Source organism: Erpetoichthys calabaricus, chromosome 7 (genome assembly GCF_900747795.2).
Source record: "Erpetoichthys calabaricus chromosome 7, fErpCal1.3, whole genome shotgun sequence".
In the NCBI taxonomy this organism is placed as follows: Eukaryota; Metazoa; Chordata; class Cladistia; order Polypteriformes; family Polypteridae; genus Erpetoichthys; species Erpetoichthys calabaricus.
In genome coordinates this window covers 128,923,120-128,942,766 of record NC_041400.2, presented here as the reverse complement: position 1 = coordinate 128,942,766, position 19,647 = coordinate 128,923,120, and the positions used below count along the sequence as shown (strand labels likewise).

The 19,647-nt window shown below is 40.0% G+C and overlaps 1 protein-coding gene across 4 annotated transcripts in view; it reads left to right on the top strand.

The window, feature by feature from the left end:
• lin54 (lin-54 DREAM MuvB core complex component) overlaps positions 1 to 19,647 on the top strand; it is a 100,234-nt gene that overhangs the window by 64,104 nt on the left and 16,483 nt on the right. For all 4 annotated transcript variants that reach the window (XM_028805364.2, XM_028805365.2, XM_028805362.2 and 1 more), the window contains 4 exons: positions 9,722 to 9,935; positions 12,461 to 12,534; positions 14,655 to 14,837; positions 15,603 to 15,688. In XM_028805364.2, the coding sequence (XP_028661197.1) occupies positions 9,722 to 9,935; positions 12,461 to 12,534; positions 14,655 to 14,837; positions 15,603 to 15,688 (557 nt within the window). The remainder of the gene's footprint in view (positions 1 to 9,721; positions 9,936 to 12,460; positions 12,535 to 14,654; positions 14,838 to 15,602; positions 15,689 to 19,647) is intronic.

Here is a 19,647-nt window from a genome sequence, read left to right as displayed (position 1 = left end):
AAAGACCTCAGGCAGAAGGGGGCATGGCTTTACCTAATTTTCAGTTTTATTACTGGGCAGCAAACATACAAGCCATAAAAACCTGGACACAAATAAATGAACATACACAGGCTTGGTCTGCAATAGAAGTAAAATCCTGTAGTACTTCTTTATATTCCCTGCTCTGCTCTCCAATAAATGAAAGTTATCGCAAATATACTAATAACCCAATTGTGCTTTACTCACTCAGAATATGGAACCAAATTAGGAAGCATTTTAAGATGGAAAATCTTTTATCAGTGGCACCTCTGCAAGGGAACCACCTCTTTCAACCTTCGCAAGTATATCCAGTTTTTAATACCTGGAAAAGTTTTGGGATTAAAATGCTCAGAGATCTTTATATAGACAACATATTTACATCTTTTGAACAATTACGTTCAAAATTTAACCTCCCAGCTACACATTTCTTTTACTATCTTCAAATTAGAAATTTTGTTAAACAGAAATTGCCCAATTTCCCCCACCTTGCATCCTCCACAATGCTGGAAAAAATACTGCTCAATTCTGAGGAAACAAACACTATTTCCGCAATATATAAAATCTTATTAGAGTCCCTACCTTTCAAAGATCCAAGAGGACATTGGGAAGAAGATCTCTTAATCAATATATCAGAAAAGGAGTGGAAGGTAGCAAAGCAGAGAATTCACTCGAGTTCTATATGTGCAAAGCATAGAATTATTCAACTAAAAATTATATATCGAGCTCATCTGTCTCGCTTAAAACTGTCCAAAATGTTTCCAGGCCAGGATCCAACCTGCGAGCGCTGCAACCAAGCTCCTGCCTCACTGGGTCACATGTTCTGGGCCTGCACCAAACTAACATCATTTTGGACAAAAATTTTTAAGTGCCTCTCAGACAGCCTTAGTATCACAATCCCTCCTAACCCACTAACAGCTGTGTTTGGTGTCCTTCCAGATGGACTGGAATTGGAGAAGGACAAGCAAACGGTGATTGCATTCACTACACTCTTGGCACGTAGACTTATTTTGTTAAATTGGAAGAATCCTAATTCTCCTCTTATAAGTCAGTGGGAAACCGATGTTTTATATTACTTGAAATTGGAAAAAATCAAATTTTCAGTTAGAGGATCTGTACAAAATTTTTTCAAAACATGGCAGGATTTAATCAATATTATTTTAGAATAAGAGAAATAACTATTATTGCATTTAACTCCCTTCTCCATCTCTTATTTATATAGATATTTACTTCTCCCCTTCTTTTGTCTAATGTTGCCTTATTAAAAAGCTTAAAGAAATTTTCCTTTAGCTAAGCTCTCCTTCTCAGGGGTGGGGTTTGATTTGTTTTCAAATTTGTTGGGTTATAAATTGATCTGTTTGTATGGAATGATTAAAATGAAAATTAATAAAATAAAAATATTAAAATAAAAAAAAAAAAAAGGAAACTGCTGTTTTGGTTAAAATTAGAATTCATCATTGAAATTTGTCAAAGCATTTTTCATAGCCAATATAATGTGTTCTCTAGTGACTTTGTTCTACAGATATTTTCCTTGAAATTCACCATGAAGCAGCTTAGGTAAAACTTTTTTTTCTTCAAAGCACCCCGTGATGCTTAGCAAGGATAGTGCATCATCACAGAGCTGTAGCTGCCTTGAACAGAACTTTCACGCTTGCTTACTCAACGTTCATTGCTGATCTTCTTTATGCATGTGTAATGTCAGAATAAAAAGTGTTCATTTCAAAGTTAGCCATGTGTTAGATTTATGATCCAAAACTCCGTAAAGGTTTTCCTCCCATCTGAAAACAGAAGAGACTCTTTGAAATAATAACAAAACATTTATTACTGTTTATAAGGCATTTCATTTCTTTTTGATAAAAGACAAAAGTTTCAATCATCTGCACAGATACACAGGACACAAAACATACATTCCTGCTGCTCCACAAACCTGTGATTTCAAAAAATTGAACTTGGCCAGTCCCACACTGCTACTAAATGGCATGGCCAATTTGTGCCCGAAGATTTGAACTCTGTGAGCGCAATGATCTATTTTTTATTTACCTATTGCTAGTTTGTGACCATTTGTTATATTTTGAGTTTTTTATTGTTCGTGGTGGTGGTGCAGTGGTTAGCACTAGAATGGCACTGATTGTGTTCCTTTAGAACTGGTACTGATCACAGATATCATGTTTTTAGGTCAACTAATACCAATTCAGAATTTTGCAGATGTGGAGAAGGCTTATGTTCTATATTAAAGCATTAACTTTGGTATTTTTATAATTAAACTGTAGATCACAGGAGTTCATTATTAATAAAATGAAATTCAATAGGCTTTTTGTTCATTGACCATAAAAATACTAAAATAAATAATATTCCTTTAAAAACTTACTTTTTTAAATTAAAAATGATATGTATACAAAATATTTATCCATAATACATATGCCTTTAAAAGAAAATAAAAATATTTCTCCTAATTAAAATCCGTCATATGTTTAATATCTTCTGTAATTTATTTAAAACAAAGTTTAATTTAAAAAAAGTAGTTTTCATCTTTTGTTTAACACAAAACTATGTATACTCTCACACATTCATTCAATTAATTGATACTGGAAGTTAAACACTGTTTAAATGTAAATATACATGTGCCTATTGGTTTTAATCATTTTTAATTACTGATTGTACTACAGATTTTTTGCTGTTAATATATACACTTACCGCAGTATATTTATGTAGTTTTTTTTTGTTTTGTTTTTTCCAGTGTACGAGCTACCTAATTCTTGATGTGTTATTAATATAAATTACCATTTTAATTATTCAGTATTTGTTACTTAATAAAACTTATACTGTATCTCACAAACACACACACACACACAAGTACACAAATAATAAACACAGTACAAACTTTGCACTTTGTTTTTTGTTCTGATAGTTATTGTTTTTCACACTCTGCTAAGAAGACAACAGGATGGTTCTTTTTGAATGAGTAAAAGTAATTAGTAACTTTTCTTAGGTAGGCATTTATTCAAACCCACTGTATATTGAGGCAGTGCTAATTTTAGGCTTTGATACTCATAGAGACAACACACTGGCTACTATTTGCTGGTAGAACATTTCCAACTGCTTACTGCATACATCAAAAGAGTCTGCTTAGGAAGTACAGTCTGCTGTGGCCCTTCTTATACACCATCACTATATTGTCAGATCAGCCCAGTTTATTGTTAATGTGAACTCCAGTTACTTGTAGCTCTGCAAAACTTTCCATATCCAACCCCTGGATGGTGAGTGGTCTCAGACGCTCCATGGCACTCCGGAAGTCAACGACCGGGTCTTTTGTCTTGCTGATGTTGACTTATTGGTGGTTCTGTCTGCACCACAAGATGAAGTCCTCCACAGCTTTCCTGTACTCTGACTTATCTCCATTATTAATGCAGCCTGTGATGGAGGAGTCATCTGGAAATTTCTGTAGATGGCAAATGTTATTATTAAATGGTATTGTACTGAAAGTCTTTTGTGTAGGGATTAAACAGCAAGGGGACAGGACAGTTCCATGATGTGCTCCAGTATTACACACCACCATTTCTGACAAAGTCTCTCAGCCTCACAAACTGTTGTCTGTTGATCTGGTAGTCCATGATCCAGGAGTTTGTGGAAGCATCAAGATGCCAAGCCCTGAGCTTTTTCCCCAGTCAATGAGGCTGAAATGTGTTAAAAGCACTGGAAAAATGAAAGAACATTATCCTGAGTGTGGTGCCTACTTTGTTCAAGTTGGAGTAGGTTCTGTGGAGCTTGCAGATCAGAGCATCCTCCACACCTATATGTGTCTGATAAGCAAACTGCAGAGGGATCCAGATTTTCTGGAACCAAGGGTCAAAGCATTTTTAGGACCAGCCTATCAAAGGTCTTCATGATGTATGAAGTAAGAGCAACCAACTGGTCTGAAGTTTTTGGAATCACTGGAATGCCTTTTTTTGGCACTGGGACCACATAGGCTGTTTTCCACAGCTGGAGAACCATCTGTAAATTTAGGGAAAGGGAGAATAGGTGCTAATGGACGTAGCAGAGCTAGTTGGCACATGTTTTCAGCACCCCGAGGCGGATTCCATCTGGCCATGAAGCCTTGTTTATTCAGAATTTTCCCAGCTCTCTACTCACTTGATGTGTAGAGATAGACAGTAGGAGTCTGGAGACCACTGGTGTGATGTCATTGTAAGGGAAGGTCGTGCAGGGTGTGGGAGGCAGTTGGGGATGGCTGTACTGACAAGAATAAGGCAAAGCTGTTGAAGAACTGTTTCAGTTCATTAGCCCTGTTCTTGTTCCTCTGCTATATATTTTGCAGCCTGCTTGTAGCCACAGTAATAGACCTCATCCATTTCCACATTTCCTTCATGTTGTTCTGTTGTAACTTGTGCTCAAGTTTGTTCCTGTAGTGGGAATTCCCCTCACAGAGGTGCTTCTTCAGTTCTGACTGCACCTGCTTCATTTCATCCTTATCTCCGGACCTTACGGCTCTTTTTATTCAGTAGGGCTTTCAGATCTTTTGTGATCCATGGCTTGTGGTTGATAAAATAGAGCACTGTCTTTGTGGGAACGGTGTTATCCACACAAAACTTGTAGTCTGAAATACAGTTGCTGAATCCATCAGTATCTTCACAGTATGAATTGCAAAGTATATCCCAGTCTGTGTTCTCAAAGGCATCATTCAGAGCCTCCATTTTCCAATTCCGAATGGTTGTGGTGGTGGATGACAGTTGCTGGACAATGGGTTTATATGCGGCTATGAGCAGTACCAAATTATGATCCGATTGGCCTAAAGGGTTTTTTTTTTTTTTTTTTTTTTTTTTTTTTTTAAAACATTGGCATATAACACATCCAGGGGTCCTATTTTCCCTTGTACAGTGGTCAAACTGGTAAAAACTGGTGAGGGTGGATGACAGTGAAACAGGAGTCCCCAGAGAGTGTGATGAAAGCACTGGGTTGATCAATAGTGAGTTGGCTTATTACAGGATATGCTATGTCTATTGTGATTGCTGTGTCTGTCCGTTGGGCGCTGTAAACTGCAAGCACAATGGTGTGTGAAAAATCTCTCATTATATAATTAGGCTGTAAGCCCATCACAAGCAGCTCAACCTTTGAGTTCCATACATGTGCTTTAATTGTAATGTTATACCTTTTTTTGTTCACAAAAACAAGTCCTCCTCCTTTGTTCTTGTAACTTTCGATCCAGCTTCTGTCTTTCTGCACGATTTTAAATCAATCCAGCGCAACCGCAGAGTCTGGTGTTTCATCTCTAAGCCATGTGTCAGCGAAGCACATGAGACTGCTAAGTTTGTGTTTCCTTTGACTCCTGATCAGCAGTGAAAGCTCATCCATTTTATTCACCAGCAATCTTTCATTGCCCATGATAATCAAAGGCGGTTATGGTCTCTGTAGCTCTGCTGGCAGCCTGGCAATTAGCTCTGGCACTCTGGGTGTGAGTGCGAGTTCTTCCTCACAATTCATTTATCCAAAAAAAGTTCCAAATAACAACAAAGAGAAACAAACAAGGAAGGTGCTGTTCTAGGCAGCTGTTTGTGGCAGTTCCAGAAGTATCCAGTGTTTTGTGCAGAAAATGTTCTTTCCTTACCCTTTGTTCATCAGTCCCTTTCTTTAACTAGTACATTTATATATGAGGGGGAGTCGAGCTAAAGTTAGAAAATTGGATTTATTAGAAAATTAAATGAACCTTAACAAAACTGATAATGTAATTTCTCAATGTAGTCTCCACCGTTCTCAATGCACTTGCGCCACCTGCCTGGAAGTGCCTGGATTCCAGCAGAATAAAAGGTTTTGTCTTGTTCTCAACAATAACTCGGGTGCACGAGTGGTTTGCGAACACTACATGCTGAAGGGTACTACAGTCACAAGTGCAAATTACTGTGTCTTGCTGGAGACCAATGTGAAGCCTGCTATTCGATCCAAGTGGCAGGGAATGCTGTCTCAAGGAGTCCTGTTGCTGCAAGACAATACCCGTCCACACACTGTTAAGAACACCAAGGCTTGTGTGGAGAAACTGAAGTTTGAGGTATTACCACATCCTCCTTATTCCAAATTTGGCACTATGTGATTTCCACCTTTTTGGGCCGCTAAAAAAACATCAAGTGGTTGCGAGGATAAGACAAAACCTTTCATTCTCCTGGAATCCAGGGACTTCCAGGTAGGTGGTGCAAGTGCATTGAGAGGGGTGGAGACTACATTAAGAAATTACATTACCAGTTTTGTTAAGGTTTGCTCCATTTTCTAATATATCTAATTTTCTAACTTTAGCTTGACTCCCACTTGTATATTACAGCCTAACCTTAAGTAGGCTTAGTAAAATTTTACTAGCATGCATTACAGATTTTAGAGTTTACATGCAAATAATTTCTTAACCTTCCTTAGTGCTCTGTCTTTCTTCTAGAAGTTAAAAACACTCTTTAAAACAATGGCTCATGAACTCTGGTGCCTTTTTTTTTTTTTTGCTGACCACTGAACTTCCATAATTTTCTGTATGTGTAGGGGAACAACTGAAACCACTCTTACCAACCTGACGTACCTTATAGGTAACATTTGATTATCCAGGGGCCTCATGTATAAACGGTGTGTACGTACAAAAATGTTGCGTACGAACATTTCCACACTCAAATCGGCATGTATAAAACCTAAACTTGGCGTAAAGCCACACACATTTTCACGGTAGCTCCAACCCTGGTGTACCCAAGTTCTCCGCTTGGTTTTGCAAACTGGCAGCATCCAGCGTCAAAGCAGCGCTACTGTTCCTGTGTGATTACCCTTTGTTTTTTAGATCCACATCACTGACGCGGCTTTATCATATACACTGAAACTAACTGCATATTGTTTATTAGTTTGAGACATCTGATTTTAATTAACCTGTAACAATATAATGGTCCAGGGAATATCCAAAGTATTCCAAATACCATAGCTGCTTTAGCACTGTTACTCTCACTGCACCTTCTTTTTCTTCTTCCAGCTGCTCCCGTTAGGGGTTGCCACAGCAGATCATCTTTTTCCATATTACTCTCACTGCACTACTTGGAGTATTTATATCACTATATCTGAGTGGGGAATCACAGATCTACAGCAGCTGATCAGAAAGAGAATTATTGGTATACAGCATCAAGCAAATGCTGCCTCAGCCTTGCTGCCTATTTGATCTGCTCTCTTACGGCAAACGCTTCAAAGCCTTTCCTGTACGGACCTCTCGGTTCATAAACAGTTTCATCCCAAGAACTATAAATGCACTCAAATCAGTCCATCAAGTGCTCCTTGTAGAACTGTTTGTACTTATAAGTACAATTACCTCACTGTAAACTTGCACTACAATTATAATATTGCACAACCTCTGAGCCACTTTATAAAGCGCGTATTTACATATGATGACGATATCATTTTTAAGATGAAATGCAGGAAAATGTGTTTATTATATCATACAGATAAAACTTTAACTTCATTTAAATAATCTATATTGTTAATAATTAAACATGTGAGGACACGGTGCCGCAGCGCTAGCGAGGAGCTGGCGCTCAGTTCACGGATTTTTCCTGCCTCATGCTGTATTCTTGCTAGTGCTGGCGCGACACTGGAAGGATAGATGGATAGAATAATTAAACACGTACTACGAAGATATTTCAATGTTCCTTAAAAGTTTTGAAGAATCGGCGTTCTAAGCTTACAGATGGCTTATCGTCTTTTACAGAGCTGATTGTGTGGCGATTGGGTATTTGGAGAAAGAAAAGGAAGGACAGGAATTGGGGGTTAGTACGTTTGAAAGAGACAGTACTGCTACAATAAAGTATTTCATCGAAGGTCATGCATGGCACAGCAAGCATCTTGCGTGAGACATGAACAATCACTGCGCCACCGTGTTCCCATGTTTAATAACATGCTTTAACTCCTATTATCATGAAACTGATATCACGTATACATCTCAGTATTTTAATTATTCAGAGAGCTGTAATATTACGAATGTAATGGATTCTGTGTCCTGTCGGAGGAAGAGAAAGCCCAGAAGCACGTAGTGATTCACACACATAGAGCACATAGAAGATCAAATACAAAACAAAGCATTTAACATGCTACTTTAGTTACGATGGAATTTGAGAAAATAGTAAACGATTTTAAGATGAAGTTTATGATGTTCTACTTTAATGACAAAATAAACTGTGATTAAAGTGGAAATTTCGAGATTAAAGTTGACATTTCGTGCTTTTTTCCCCACTGTGTACCTTTTTTTTCTTTCTGTACCCTAATAAGCTTTCATATGACACTCAGACGGTGGGCTACGACTCGCCTTTTCACGGCGACTTTGATATGTGACAACTTCTTTTTTTATTTCGGGCACTGTGCGACTTTGTGAACTTGAGCTTTCGAGTTTCTCAGACACGCTATGTCACTTGATCAACTTCCTTTTGTTGTTTATACCACTGTTTAAACCAACAAATAGTACTTTTTCCATGCCTCCACTTGGTATTCGCTGAAATTCTTCCATTTTCTCTCATGCTTTTGCCATTGTCTTTTCACAGAAGGCTGAGCTTAAGGGCTATTTGTATTGATTTGCATATTCAAAGAGACGTAATTCTGGGAGGAGTTGGGGCGGGACAGTAGGCGCGTGCACGTGTGTTACTTTTCACGATTTATGTAGCGGAAGAACGCGGAAGTTGGTGTTCGCACAGATTTATGCATCTGGATTTTTTTGTGCGTACGAACATTTCCGCTTTTTTGCTTACGCCATGTTATAGTGTGAGTTCTACGCACGGCGTTATACATGAGGCCCCAGGTGTTTTGCCTCTAGTTTATGAAGACGTGCATATTGTGTATTCTAATAGGAAATACAGCTTTAGATCAGTTGTCTTTTTTCCAAAATGATTTGTTCTAGAATCTTTTAATTTTTTTAACAGGACATGTTCAGTTATATTTTTAGATATTGCAAATCAAGATCCATGTCATTTTTTATTTAACAAATTTTCTTAAGTACTTTAAAAATACGTTGATAGCAAGATTTAAGCATTGTTGTCATTAGATTCAACACTTCTTTCACTGTCTAGGCAGGTAATATTGAACATATCTTACTGCTACATTATGGCTAAAAGTTTGAAGAAGATACAAAAAATGGTTTCTACCCAAGACAGCAGATATATTGGACAGTAGCTTTTTTCAGCATTTTTCTGTTTTTAATTGTGTAATATTTTGATCCTGTACCGTGCTACTCATTGAAACCCTGAAATTAGAATAAGGCAAGAATAATGTATGAGTGTCTTCTGCCTTAGTGTTACCAGGCTGCAACAAATGTTACTATGATTAGAGAAAATCAAAAAATAATAACAAAGAGGACTGATTTATGACTATTTATGTTAAGTAGAATGCCCTTTGGGTGCTGGTGGTCCTTTTGGCCTTCGAACCCCTGCAGATTTAATTTTATTCTACAGCCTACTCAAGGCGTTTATTTGTTTTTCTGTCCTCCTGCCATCTGACCGTATCTTTTTCCTTTCTTACTTATTTTTTAATATTATTGCTCTATCTTTTTTGTTTTTCATTTCATATAGTTATCTTTTTGTCATCTTGTAAAGCACTTTGAACTACATTCCTTGTATGAAAATGTGCTATATAAATAAATGTTGTAGTGCAGGATATTTACATGAAGAGTGCTGAAACAGCTATTAACCTATTGTATGTAATTCTGTTTCATTCACAGGCAGTGAAACCAGTGCAGACTGTGGCAGTGGGAGGAGTGGGAGTGAGCACCCCTCAGTTTAAAACCATTATTCCATTGACAACCCCACCAAATGTGCAACAGATCCAAGTGCCTGGTAGTAAATTCCACTATGTGCGCCTTGTCACTGCCTCCACAGGAAGTAGTTCCCCTCAGACTGCTGGGTCTAGCACAAATTCACTTTCTCTCCAGCAAGGTTAGTGGTAGTAGATGGGAAGTTTTTAATATGAATAGGTTGGTTGCTTTCCTTACACATCTTAATGTTGTCTCAGTCCTTCTACTTCAAAGCTGAACACAAAGTAGGAAGCAAGAGTTTATCTTGTGCAAAGTGATCCCATAAAATGTTTCCACTCAGCTAGACCCTGTCATGAAACCCTTTTTGTTGTTTTTCTTTTTCCCAGGTTGCTAACAATGCAACTGGCTGAACCACACTGTCTGGATGTGAATATAGGTCCAGCCAATTTCCCCATCAATACCCCTTTGGCTGCATGTCCATGTTACCCTGTGCACCCACACCTGCCCAGAGCCCAAACACACGTTTTTTTAATCTAAAATCTCCACACAACCATGAACACCTAAACTGCTTTATCATAATTTCTTCTTTCGGCTGCTCCCATTAGGGGTTGCCACAGCGGATCATCTTCTTCCGTATCTTTCTGTCCTCTACATCTTGTTCTGTTACACCCATCACCTGCATGTCCTTTCTCACCACATCCATAAACCTTCTCTTAAGCCTTTCTTTTTTCCTCTTCCCTGGCAGCTCTATCCTTAGCATCCTTCTCCCAATATACTCAGCATCTCTCCTCTGCACATGACCAAACCAATGCAATCTCGCCTCTCTGACTTTGTCTCCCAACCGTCCAACTTGAGCTCACCCTAAAATGTACTCATTTCTAATCCTGTTCATCCTCGTCACACCCAATGCAAATCTTAGCATCTTTATGTCTGCTACCTCCAGCTCTGTCTACTGCTTTCTGGTCTGTGCCACCATCTCCAACCCATATAACATAGCTGGTCTCACTACCATCCTGTAGACTTTCCCTTTCACTCTTGCTGATACCCTTCTGTCACAGATTACTCCTGACACTCTTCTCCACCCATTCCACCCTGCCTGCACTCTCTTTTTCACCTCTCTTCCACAATCCCCATTACTCTGTAATGTTGATCCTAAGTATTTAAACTCATCTACCTTCGCCAACTCTACTCCTTGCATCCTCACCATTCCACTGACCTCCCTCTCATTTACACACATGTATTCTTGTTCCTACTGACCTTCATTCCTCTCCTCTCTAGAGCATATCTCCGCATCTCCAGGGTCTCCTCAACCTGCTCCCTACTCTCACTACAGATCACAATGTCATCAGCAAACATCATAGTCCATGGGGACTCCTGTCTAATCTTGTCTGTCAACCTGTCCATCACCATTGCAAATAAGAAAGGGCTCAGAACCGATCCCTGATGTAATCCCACCTCCACCTTGAATTCATCCATCACTCCTACCGCAGACCTCACCATAGTCACACTTCCCTCGTACATATCCTGTACAATTCTTACATACTTCTCTGCCACTCCCGACTTCCTCATACAATATTGCAACTCCTCTCGTGGCACCCTATCATTTGCTTTCTCCAGGTCCAATAATAATAATTATCACAATAATTTACATCATAACCTAAGCCATAGTTTCTTTTCAGTAGAGTGTTTTTTTGCTGCAATTTAATGTGCTGCAGCCATGTGAGAAATGCTCTTGGTATGTGTAGAGAAATTTTCTTCTTTTTTTTTTCTTTCTTTTTTTAATTGTCCCACTGTTAAAAACAAAGGAGCGATTCAGTGTTTGAGGGGACATATTTTGAATGTGAACACTTTACTACAATAAGTCAAAATCTACCACATCAGTCTGCTCCAGTTCAGTAAGAACTATTTAACAGGGATAAATATTTAATTCAAGATTACAAGCATTTTACATTATAGTTAAATCTGGATGAAACATTGTAAGCATTGGGTTAGTATTAGTATTTCTGATATAAATAAGAGGTTAACTCCTCTCAGGGATAGGTTCTCAGTCTCTGTAGAAGCCTTTTATTAAGAAATTAATCAATTTTTCTAAAAGCTTTGTAGTAAAAAGTCAAGCAAAATGACACCTTTTATTGGCTAACTAAAAAGATTACAATCATCTTGCCTGAAGAAGGGGCCTGAGTTGCTTCAAAAGTTTGCATATTGTAATCTTTTTAGTTAGCCAATCAAAGGTGTCATTTTGCTTGACTTTTCACTACATTCATAATGGCTAACACTGTATAACACCCTAGTACTCTGAAAGCTTTGTAAATGTATATGATACATTTTTGCCAATATTTTCATGAAAAGCACATTGGGGGAAAGAATACTGAATTAAACCACCATTCAAAAATGAAAAGTGGAAGGCCAAAGAGGAGGTTTATGGATGTGGTGAAGGGAAGGGTGTAAAGGCAGTTAGTGTGGCAGAAAATTATGCTAACGACAGGGATAGGTGGAGACGGGTAATCCACTGTGACTGCTCCCATTTAGGGATCACCAAAAGAAGTTGCTTTGAGATCCTGAGCAAAAACAAACCAACAAATTAGAATAAATAGAGTCCATGTGTGTATTTATGTACACGTATATTTAAATATTTACATTTTTATTAAAAACTTTCTATAGTGAGTGCTTGCTGTTTCATTAGAATAATTCATGCTTTATTGACAGCTAAACCAGTAGTGGTGAATACAACACCTGTACGGATGTCAGTTCCAATAGTTCCAGCACAGACTGTAAAGCAGGTTAGTGTGATACTAATGTTTTCTTTCTTTAAATGTAATTATAGTAAATACGTGTTACTTTTTCATCTTTATGCATAAATAATAGATTCTGTTGACTTTTTTGTTTCTGAGCATTGCTCAGTAATTTTTTTCAGGATCTGTCCAGCAAGTCAATTATAAATAATAAAAAGGGACCTCATCGTCACTATTAATCCTACAGAGCTGACCACTGGCCTTTATCCTGTGCTTCTCGCGGGCTGTGAGCAGAACCTGTCAGCAGACTAGAATTAGTTCAGCCCTACCTCTGCTTTGTGATTGGTAGCTGCCTTCACCTGTATCTGCACTTCTACCTGCTATTATTTCATTGTGCAGCAGTTGATAACTTGCAGGAATTTATGTGCAGTTCGGTGTATTAAAGTGTATTTCAGGTTGTAGGATGGATGGATGGATGGTTCTTATTTAATCATTAATTGACATTGTTTTAATAATTGTGGTTTCATACTTCATGTTTTTTTCCTTCACACAGATATTGTTGTCCAAATAATTTAAAAGTAGTTAAATAAATTGTTACCATGTAATACAATTATCAACAAATGAAATGAATACCTGTAGCCCAAATAATTAATAAATGTCCAAAAGTAAAAAAAAAAAAAAAAAAGCTCCATGACCCTTAACATTTATCCGAAGCCATATATTGGTCTCATGTATCTTTTGTGTTTTCTTTGTCCCTTTTCTGCTAGTGTTATTTTTACTGCACTTTGTAGTTTTTATTGTACAAATGTAAACTGTTCCCCATATATTGCATAGCTTTCTTTAGTCTGACAGTTTCCAAGTCTACTTGCAACTGTTGCATGATACCACCCTTTCCAATATTCACATCTGCAGCTTTGCATTTTGCTTGCAGGATGCTGATTGTATTGATATTTAAAACTAACCATTTGAGACAGAAGTTTCCTGTTTTCTTTAAGTGTCCACAAATATTTATTGTGTTTTTCGTAATAAGTGAAAAATTATGATGCACTGTCCAAATATGCTTTGTTAGTTCTGTATTCAAGGATTCATGTTCCTGATTTCTGAATTATGACCATAACCCTGGCTGTTTCTCAGGCTCATGTACTTTACTGTATTTGGCCTCGCCCGGGCTTTTACCATAATTAAAAAGGCACTGCTTTCACTTGTTGCTGTTAGAATATGTAGTCTAATTATGGAAGACCTCCGTATGTAGTTGACAGTTGGAACTGAATTTTCCTGTTAAATATTCTGACTGTGTGGTATCAATTGTTTGGCATTTCATGCAAAGTAAAATGAAAACCAGGCTTTTTCCCAGTAACTGAGTTGTTACCAGAAACAGGTTTCAAAGGCACTAAGAATCCCAAGAATCAACATTAAATCAAGGAAAAGGAGGAAGCATAAAACTACTCAGAATCATTGTAGAACAGGTCGGCTCTCAAAACTTAGTAGCTAGCTAAGAACAAAATTGATCAGTGAAGCAGTTGAGAGGCCAAATCCAACTCTGAAGTACATAGTATAGGTATTTTGTTAGAACTGAGACAGGAACAACGGAAACCTTTTACAACCTACAAAAGATGTGTATCTTTCAAAGCAGTTGATATTTAAGCAATATCATTATCCCAAACACAAATCTGAAGCTACTGTTAAACACTTTGAAAGCAAGAAGGAAAAACTCCTTATTTTGCACAGTTAAAGTCCTAAGTTAAATATATGTCAGAAGCTTAGGTTTTCTGTGGACTGCCACTTTCATGGTTATCTACAAAATAAAAAAATGCTTTAACATTTAGAAATAATTTACAGCTTCAATTCTTTTGATAAAGAGACATCTAGCAAATATTAAATGCCTAAGGTATATATTGATTATGTATTATGGGTCATCAAAACATAAAGTAACCAGACAAATTTAAGTTTGCAACCTATCAAGTTGTGGTATTTGTTGTGTGGATAGTTTCTACTCCTGCTGTGTATGAACGCATTAATTTTCTAAGAATAAGTTACTGCTTCATGACTTATTTCACAACCAGTTATAGAAAAATATTTCAGAATTATCTAATTAGCGGGTTATGCTAATAATGTGCAAATGACTTTAATTGCATAAATACTCTACATATTATTTTTATCCTTTACAGGTTGTTCCCAAACCATTAAATACAACTTCTCAAATCGTCACCACAAGCCACTCGCAGCAAAGACTGATAATGCCAGCTACTCCTTTGCCACAGATTCAGCCCAATCTCACTACTGTGTTGGCGCCTGCCCCTGGTGCAGGAAATGTTGGGTATGCTGTTCTTCCCGCTCAGTATGTTACACAGGCAAGTTTACTTCATTATAAAAATACTTTTTAAGTATATTATAATTTAAAATGACCCCTGGTTGAATAGCTGTGATAGTATAATCTTATATTGAATAGAATTCTCTTAATAGTATGTCTTGCTTTTTTTACAAGGAGTAGATGAAAGGACCAATGTAAGCATCTAGAGAAAATTGAATAGACAAGCAGAAAATTATAAAAATGTAATGACTTGTTTGAACTGTTTTTCATGTTGATGCTAAGAGACATATACAATCATTCACATTTTATGAGAGCTTAATAAACTCTTTGGAAATGAACCTGTAAAATAAAAAACAAATAACTGCTTGTTTGATTTTAGCCTGTTTTCATTCATTACTCAGTGATGTATATTTAAAAGTCTGCTATATTTGTGGATTATCAGAAATTAAGTTGCATAATAAAGAAAAGATGTTAAAAAAATGTTTTTTGTATAATGAACTAAATTAGGCTGTGTGGTCTAGTTGTTCAGCTTCATCTCAAAATCACTTTGTGACGCTGAACAAATCACTAAGCTGTTGTATGTCCATATTCTTAAATATATACAGATATGTAAATATTTGTTGTGTACCAAAGTATTTCTAACATGCCATAATTTTAGTATTTTTGGATAAAGTGATAGCAAAATAAACAATAGTAATCAATTAATAGATGTGATTTCTTGGGTTCTTTTTCCAGGAAATACATTTCTGTTAGCTTTTTTAAAAGATTTCAATTAATTCTAACTATTGTATTGATTTTTTTGTAGCTTCAGCAGTCTACCTTTGTTTCTTTAGCAAGTAACACTGCAGCCTCCTCTGGAATCCAGTCTCAGTCTCGATTACCACTCAATGGGTTTGTATCTTGTTCTGTTTACAGTTGTTAGATATTTTATTAATTGTTGCCTTTTACAGTGATTTGCTTATGTTTCTGCTCTATTTAAACTTTATAGATTTTTATTTTAATACTACATTAGTTTTAAGAATGCATTCAATTTGTGCAGTAAAATGAATTCTGTTTTAAAAGTGGATTAGACTAAAAACATGTTGGTGTTATGGAAATATACTTTGAGACACAATCATTTCATAAAATAATTTGTTTTTTTTAGTTCAAATTATTTTTTGTTATTGGACTTCTGTGCTCGTCACGGATTGTCCATAACGAACACCATGTTCAAGCATAGGGGTGTTCATATGTGCACTTGGCACCAGGACACCCTAGGCCTCAGTTCGATGATCGACTTTGTGCTCGTGTCGTCGGACTTGCGGCCACATGTCTTGGACACTCGGGTGAAGAGAGGGGTGGAGCTGTCAACTGATCACCACCTGGTGGTGAGTTGGCTTCGATGGTGGGGGAGGATGCCGGTCAGGCATGGTAGGCCCAAACGTGTTGTGAGGGTCTGCTGGGAACGTCTGGCAGAGCCCCCTGTCAGAAGTAGCTTCAACTCCCACCTCCGGCAGAACTTCGACCACATCCCGAGGGAGGTGGGGGACATTGAGTCCGAATGGGCCATGTTCCGTGCCTCTATTGTTGAGGCAGCTGACCGGAGCTGTGGCCGTAAGGTGGTCGGTGCCTGTCGTGGCGGCAATCCCCGAACCCGTTGGTGGACACCGGCGGTGAAGGATGCCGTCAAGCTGAAGAAGGAGTCCTACAGGACCCTTTTGTCCTGTGGGACCCCGGAGGCAGCTGATAGGTACCGGCAGGCCAAGCGGAATGCGGCTTTGGTGGTTGCTGAGGCAAAAACTCGGGCGTGGGAGGAGTTTGGGGAGGCCATGGAGAACGACTTTCGGACGGCTTCGAGGAGATTCTGGTCCACCATCCGGTGTCTCAGGAAGGGGAAGCAGTGCAGTGTCAACACTGTATATGGTGGGGATGGTGCGCTGCTGACCTCGACTCAGGACGTTGTGGGTCGGTGGGGGGAATACTTCGAAGACCTCCTCAATCCCATTAACATGCCTTCCAATGAGGAAGCAGAGCCTGGGGACTCATAGGTGGGCTCCCCCATCTCTGGGACTGAGGTCACCGAGGTGGTCAAAAAACTCCTTGGTGGCAGGGCCCCAGGGGTGGATGAGATACGCCCGGAGTTCCTCAAGGCTCTGGATGTTGTAGGACTGTCTTGGCTGACACGCCTCTGCAACATCGCATGGACATCAGGGACAGTGCCTCTGGATTGGCAGACCGGGGTGGTGGTCCCCCTCTTTAAGAAGGGGGATCGGAGGGTGTGTTCCAACTACAGAGGGATCACACTCCTCAGCCTCCCTGGAAAAGTCTATTCAGGGGTCCTGGAGAGGAGGGTCCGTCGGATAGTCAAGCCTCGGATTCAGGAGGAACAGTGTGGTTTTCGTCCTGGTTGCGGAACAGTGGACCAGCTCTATACCCTTAGCAGGGTCCTGGAGGGTGCATGGGAGTTTGCCCAACCAGTCTACATGTGTTTTGTGGACTTGGAAAAGGCATTCGACCGTGTCCCTCGGGGAATCCTGTGGGGGGTACTCCGAGAGTATGGGGTACCGGCCCCCCTGATAAGGGCTGTTCAGTCCCTGTACGATCGGTGCCAGAGCTTGGTCCGCATTGCCGGCAGTAAGTCGAACCCATTTCCAGTGAGAGTTGGACTCCGCCAGGGCTGCCCTTTGTCACCGATTCTGTTCATAACTTTTATGGACAGAATTTCTAGGCGCAGCCAGGGCGTTGAGAGGGTCCGGTTTGGTGGGCTCAGGATTGGGTCACTGCTTTTTGCAGATGATGTTGTCCTGTTTGCTTCATCAGGCCGTGATCTTCAGATCTCTCTGGATCGGTTCGCAGCCGAGTGTGAAGCGGCTGGGATGAGAATCAGCACCTCCAAATCCGAGACCATGGTCCTCAGCCGGAAAAGGGTGGAGTGCCCTCTCAGGGTTGGTAGCGAGATCCTGCCCCAAGTGGAGGAGTTCAAGTATCTCGGGTTCTTGTTCACGAGTGAGGGAAGAATGGAGCGTGAGATCGACAGGCGGATCGGTGCGGCATCCGCAGTAATGCGGGCGCTGCATCGGTCTGTCGTGGTGAAAAAGGAGCTGAGCCGCAAGGCGAAGCTCTCAATTTACCAGTCGATCTATGTTCCTACCCTCACCTATGGTCATGAGCTATGGGTAGTGACCGAAAGAACGAGATCGCGAATACAAGCGGCTGAAATGAGTTTCCTCCGCAGGGTGTCTGGGCTTTCCCTTAAAGATAGGGTGAAAAGCTCAGTCATCCGGGAGGGGCTCAGAGTAGAGCCGCTGCTCCTCCGCATCGAGGGGAGTCAGATGAGGTGGCTCGGGCATCTGATCAGGATGCCTCCTGGACGCCTCCCTGGTGAGGTGTTCCGGGCACGTCTAACCGGGAGGAGGCCCCGGGGAAGACCCAGGACACGCTGGAGGGACTATGTCTCTCGACTGGCCTGGGAACGCCTTGGGATTCTCCCGGAAGAGCTAGAAGAAGTGGCCGGGGAGAGGGAAGTCTGGGCATCTCTGCTCAAGCTGCTGCCCCTGCGACCCGACCTCGGATAAGCGGGAGACAATGGATGGATGGATGGATAGTTCAGCCCAGATTTCTGTTGGATTAATGCATCTGATTTAACTGCTTTAATACATAGCAAAATATACACGAATATACTGTTCTGGCAATATAACTCATATAACATAGCTGGTCTCACTACCGTCCTTTAGACCTTCCCTTTCACTCTTGCTGATAACCGTCTGTCATGAATTACGACAGAGCCCCGCCCGCCAAATCTAACCCTCCTCCTACCACACTCGCAAACTGTTTTACACGCTGCATACAGCGATTCCCGAACGCGATTACCCTTCTCCTGCCACACTTGCAAACTGTTTTACATGCTGCATACAGCAATTCCCAAACGCGATTACCCTCCTCCTGCCACACATGCAAACTGTTTTACACGCTGCATACAGCGATTCCCAAACGTGATTACGGTACCCTTCTCCTGCCACACTCGCAAACTGTTTTATGTGCTGCATACAGCGATTCCCAAACGCAACAAACTTTGATGGCTTGCTTGCCCGCCTGCCTGACTGTTACCAGCATTCACCACAATGTACTGGAGTGTTAAACTATCGCAGCTGATACCTCACAAATCGTCCTTTCCGTATTCCCCGGATATCCCTGACCCCATCAGATTCAAATTTGCCTTTTACAAGCAGACAATTTCCTGTTAGATTGGCGTTTGCAATGACAATTACTTAATACGGTAAGTCACAGGGACAAACTTTCAATCCATTTAATGAGCGCCTTTTCCAGGTTAGGGTGGTGAGCCTTCGAGTCTCTGTTCGCCCATTTTACTTTTCGCATTTCTTTGATGGTACTTTCGGCCTTTCTCCATTTTCTGATTACGCATTCTGTCGGACCAAATTGCTGCTCAGCTGCCCGGTTCCCGTGTTCTTTCGCGTACGTGATCACTTCCAGTTTAAACTTTGCAGTATAGCTCTGCCGTGTTGTCTTCGCCATGTTGACTGGGTAATAACGAACAGCTATCTTTAAAACTATGTAATGGGATATTGGACTTTATGAACGTGTGCGCGTGTGTCAGTGCCTCTCCTTCGCCTTTGTTGGCTGTGTGACGGGGACAGAGAGGAGTGGTTTGAATCCAATTTGAATTTCAAGGTTTGTTTTCAAGCGACAGTCGGTTAGCAGTGCTGCAATTGTAGCTACTGGTGTATGCCTCAGTTCGCGTGCGATTAGCCGTTGCCCCCGCACTGGCATTTCAAGTATTTTTCAGGTGTAGCGTCGGCAATACTGTATCGATTTTGGAGAATGACACGGCGTTTGAAAGCTCATTTTACTAT